The following is a 4,453-nucleotide window of genomic DNA, read 5'->3' as shown; positions in this document are numbered from 1 at the left end:
GCCAAGAGGATGACAAAGAGAACCTCGTAGCATCTCTGTGGGGGGCTGAGAGGTGTCTGAGAGTGCTTGAAAGTGTAAGTACTGCACTGTCACTTTCAGTTCTTTTTCACCAGAGTTACACAGGAGTGACACTCAAGGACGAGAGTAATTGAGAACTAGGAGCTGTGAATTGTATGGTAACTTTTATTGCTACCAATAGAAATAGTTAAACACTGAATATCTCATAATATTTCAAGATGAAAATTCCATAGAAAAATCTGAACCAAATGTCTCTCCCCTTGTTTTCATGTTCTTTTTTTTTTTTTTTTTTTTTTTTTTTTTTTTAAAGTTTTTCCATCATACGTTCCCCTTTATTGATTTTATTTCTCTTTCATCTTCTTCCAACAGGTGACAGTGCAGAATCCTGAAAACCAGGGTTACTTGATTGCCTACAAAGACTCACAGCTCATTGTCTCCTCTGCCAGGTGAGTGCTAGACAACCTTGAAGCTATTATTGACTGGACACTGTTGACAGACACAGAGGCGCTGACTATTATAAAACAGTTCATTCAGCTTATCTTTGCATTTTATGTAACACCATTGTAAACGGTGTCCTCGGGAATTATGGGTCTTTTACTTAGGGCCTGATGAAAACATCTTCAGCTTCTCCAGCTTAGAGAGGCAAAGAAACAGCCAATGCAGCGTAGACTATAGGTAAAAGAAAATCACATAAGTAGCTCCCTCGTTAATATAATTGCTAGCACAGGGGCCTTTAAAGGTTTCCAGTCTGCATTAATGGGAGCTGTTGGCAAAAATGGATAATACAGTATCTTTAACCACTCCTTCACCCTTGAGTTTTGTATTTGTTCTCTTATTTTTCTTTCTCTCATGATTATGCTTTTGTTACTTTCCTCAGAGCTTTGTGCTACTGTGAGGATATGATCCAGCGTTACAGCAGGGCGCTAAACAACACTTCGCTGTCATTGTCGGATGCAACACTGCCCCACTGTGGCTTCAGTAATGTGGGCAAAGCGGTGGAAGACTGCATGAGGGCTGTCATAGGAGTGCTGCTAAACCTCACCCATGACAATGGTATTCTCATTTACAAACTCGTATGTCTTGCCTTGGCTCTGGCTGTTGTCTAGCTTTTCTAGGTATTAAGTGCTCTGCAGTCATATATAGTACAGCTTGTCTGGGGAAGATTTTTGCTGTCCACTGTGCTAGACTCTGGAATTCGCTGCCACGGGAGCTTTGGAATAGCTTGTGGTTCCAAAGCTCAGGACTCTAGAGGTTAAACAACAGTTGAATTATTTTTAATGTGGTTATTAAATACTTCTGCAATATTAAGATGTGAAGTATAAGTATTTGAATATATTCTTATTAATGTTGGCATTTAGATTTCAGCATATCACTCAGACCTCGTTGGTTTAGATTTCACCATGAATTGAATATGCAGGTGCTTTGCAGGGAATTATGATGGCTAGCAGCAGAGGTTAACAATGCTATTTTTGTCTGCAGAGTGGGGAAGCACAAAGACAGGTGAACAGGAGCAGCTAATAGCAACTGCTCTGAACTATGTCCTTCGTGTCCCACGTTACATCCCCCAGGAGCAGCGCTTTGACGTGCGAGTGCTGGTAAGATGCTGCTGAACAAACAACACAACATAATTGTTGTACGTACACGTGTTTGATTTGTGTATTCTGTTGTGTTTACCAGGGTCTGGGTCTGCTAATTAATCTTGTCGAGTACAGCTCCAGAAACCGCCACTGTCTGGTGGACATGGAGTACAATGTGGATGACACCTGTCTGGAAGACAGCCTGGTGCAGCCTGGTGACCCAACACAATCAGACACAGTGGCAGAAATGGCTCCAAGCACAGCCGAGACTCAGGGAGACGAGTCTGACAAGCCCAAAGCCTCTGGTGCTTTGGCTGCTCTGGTGAAGGTAGGAATTGTGCCTAGGCTACAGGAGAGTGTTTTTAGGATTTGTTTTGAAATAAGGATGTGGACTGTAACAACAAGATATGAGTGGCTTTGAGGAAAACATTTTTAATATTCAAATAAATCTGTATCGTAGAACCAGATGAACCTGTGTCTCACCTTTTTTGTGAGGTAGCCTTTACTTTGGCAAACTGATAAATATGAAAGACACTATATTTCTGTGTCATTTAAGATTTCATTGCACACAATCATGCACTGTATCCTCTGTGCAGTGTGTGATAATGTAGTGATAGTGATAATGTGCCCAGGTCTGAAGTTGCCTCCATGTTCTACATTTGATAGTTTGAACACTATGTAATAAGCAAGTGAAAATTGATGCAAACTCATTTGTAGATTTGAATTTTTAAATCAAAAATGTCATTTTATTAATGTTTAGTTTAATTATTGATATCATTTGAGCCAAACACTTTGCCCAAATGACTCATTAGTGAAAAGTTTTCTGAAACCCTGAAAAGCACCTTTGAGAATAAATTAGATTAACTTTAAAATTACTTTTCACTATCAACACAGACAGCCTCGTTGTGGAATTTGCTATACCCTGTTGGTTACTGACCTTGCCGGGAAGAAAGACATCAGCTATCATGTTAACTGTTGTTCCTTTTATTCTCTTTTGAATTATTAAAAATCTGCTTTTTTTTTTTTTTTTTTTTTTTGTTTTTATTTTGGTTCTAGTTAAAGTTTGTGTTTGGAGTTGAAGTATGTTTATTTTTCCCAAAATCTCTAGCTCTTTCTGGAGAGGGAGCGTGCTGCCATCCTTGCTGAGGCTAAGACTGATGACCTCATCAGTGAGGTGCCAAAGCCTGCACTGGACCAAAGCGGCGAGTGGAGCGGGGAGGGCCAGGAGACTTCGGGAGAGATCAAGTGGGTGGCAGCCGAAACCGACAACAGCCAAACTGAGAAGAAGGAAGAGGACGACGAAGAATTAGACCTAAATAAAGGTAGACATTCATGTGCTTGTAAGAGGAGCTGTTTTTATCTTTGGCTAAAATCATAATCTTGATGAATGTGATTCATGTTGTAGTAATGATTAGTAATATTACTACATTGCAAAAATCTTTAACCTTTTCTGCTTTTCAACTAATTTGAATTAGGGTTGGAGCACAGTTGTCTCTTTTATTTCATGTTTTGAGTATGCCACTGGGTTATAAAGCCTTTAAATGCATGTAGATCAACTAGAACTGAACTCAACATTTTTCAGAAACTTACCAGTTTTTCAGCTGACATTTTATAGACCAAAGTATTAATCAGGAAATAATATCACATTATTTTGTAATAGAAATTATTGGCAGCTCTAATACCCAACATGATCTCTCAAGTCTTTGGCACAACATCATTCAATAGAAACTAGTGATGATGCTCAATTTGTGCAACTTACATTTATCTCCTTGAATTCTAATGGGACAGATGTATAAAGAAATTTGTGATTTTAAATTGACTGTAAAAGGCGATCAGACATGCATTAACCATATCAGCCAATGTGTCGTCGTCCAACCCTACAGCTAATAAGTTGTCATTATCGTTATGTATCCATGATGAAATGAATTCAGTTATGTTTCATGTGCTGCGTAGTGCTTCACGTGGCTGAAGTACAAATTCCGAAAGGCAAGCCTCACATCTTTACCTTGGTTTTGTTGTCCCCTTGAATGTGGTCACCAATAAGCACAATAAAACATTTAGTTCCTATTCCACTTGCTGTGAATGTTTTAGCCACCAAACAGACTCTTGGGTAGCTGAGTAGTGAATTACAGCTGCAAGTTCCTTCTCAAAGGGATGTTTTCCAGCCAAATTGTATATGTTTTTAGTAGTTTCTACCACAAGAGTTTGAAAGCCTCTCCAGAATTGAAGCAGGATATGTAATTGCAGTGGTGAATCTTTTTCTTTCTCTCTTGTGTTTGCTGTAGCTTTGCAACATGCAGGCAAGCATATGGAGGACAGTATTGTTGCCTCCTACACAGCTCTGCTGCTGGGCTGCCTCTGCCAGGGCAGCCAGGTGAGATTATCAGACACACGCACACAATGCAGATGTGTACACCCCCCCCCAATGCAGATATATCCATGTCATTGCTCACCCACCTTTTCTGTCGTTCTCAGATAAACGTGACTACTGTCAGAGAGCATCTACCTAAAGGGGATTTCTCCATCATGACAGAAATGCTGAAGAAGTTCTTGAGTTTTATGAACCTCACTGTGAGTATAACTGAGCATAGGCCCACTGGTATCAACCTGTTCAATATTAGAATTATAAGATAGTAATAAATCAAATGGGTTTTCTTCTTCAACAGTAAGATGTGATAAACTGCCAGTAAGTCTGACACCAGCGGTATGTTTTGTAAATGCATCAGTTGACACCATCGTTAGTTCCTGGCAAATTCTACGAAGTTAGAGAAAGCCATTTAATTTGACCCAATGAGAACATTTTTGTGCTGTGGTGTTCCATGGCTCAAATAAATGTCTTTGATGACCAGTGATTCTAT

At 39.6% G+C, this 4,453-nt stretch overlaps 1 protein-coding gene across 1 annotated transcript in view; it reads left to right on the top strand.

Annotated features, from left to right (window-relative positions):
* Window positions 1-4,453, top strand: part of wapla (WAPL cohesin release factor a) — a 19,924-nt gene that overhangs the window by 12,557 nt on the left and 2,914 nt on the right. The window contains exons 12-19 of the mRNA XM_020600021.1: window positions 1-74; window positions 388-464; window positions 896-1,071; window positions 1,498-1,613; window positions 1,696-1,923; window positions 2,704-2,917; window positions 3,881-3,969; window positions 4,071-4,166. The exon at window positions 1-74 is cut by the window's left edge and continues 27 nt beyond it. Of these exons, the coding sequence (XP_020455677.1) occupies window positions 1-74; window positions 388-464; window positions 896-1,071; window positions 1,498-1,613; window positions 1,696-1,923; window positions 2,704-2,917; window positions 3,881-3,969; window positions 4,071-4,166 (1,070 nt within the window). The remainder of the gene's footprint in view (window positions 75-387; window positions 465-895; window positions 1,072-1,497; window positions 1,614-1,695; window positions 1,924-2,703; window positions 2,918-3,880; window positions 3,970-4,070; window positions 4,167-4,453) is intronic.

This window comes from Monopterus albus, unplaced genomic scaffold (genome assembly GCF_001952655.1).
Source record: "Monopterus albus unplaced genomic scaffold, M_albus_1.0 scaffold3.1, whole genome shotgun sequence".
NCBI lineage: Eukaryota > Metazoa > Chordata > Actinopteri > Synbranchiformes > Synbranchidae > Monopterus > Monopterus albus.
This window is presented reverse-complemented; position numbering and strand designations above follow the sequence as displayed.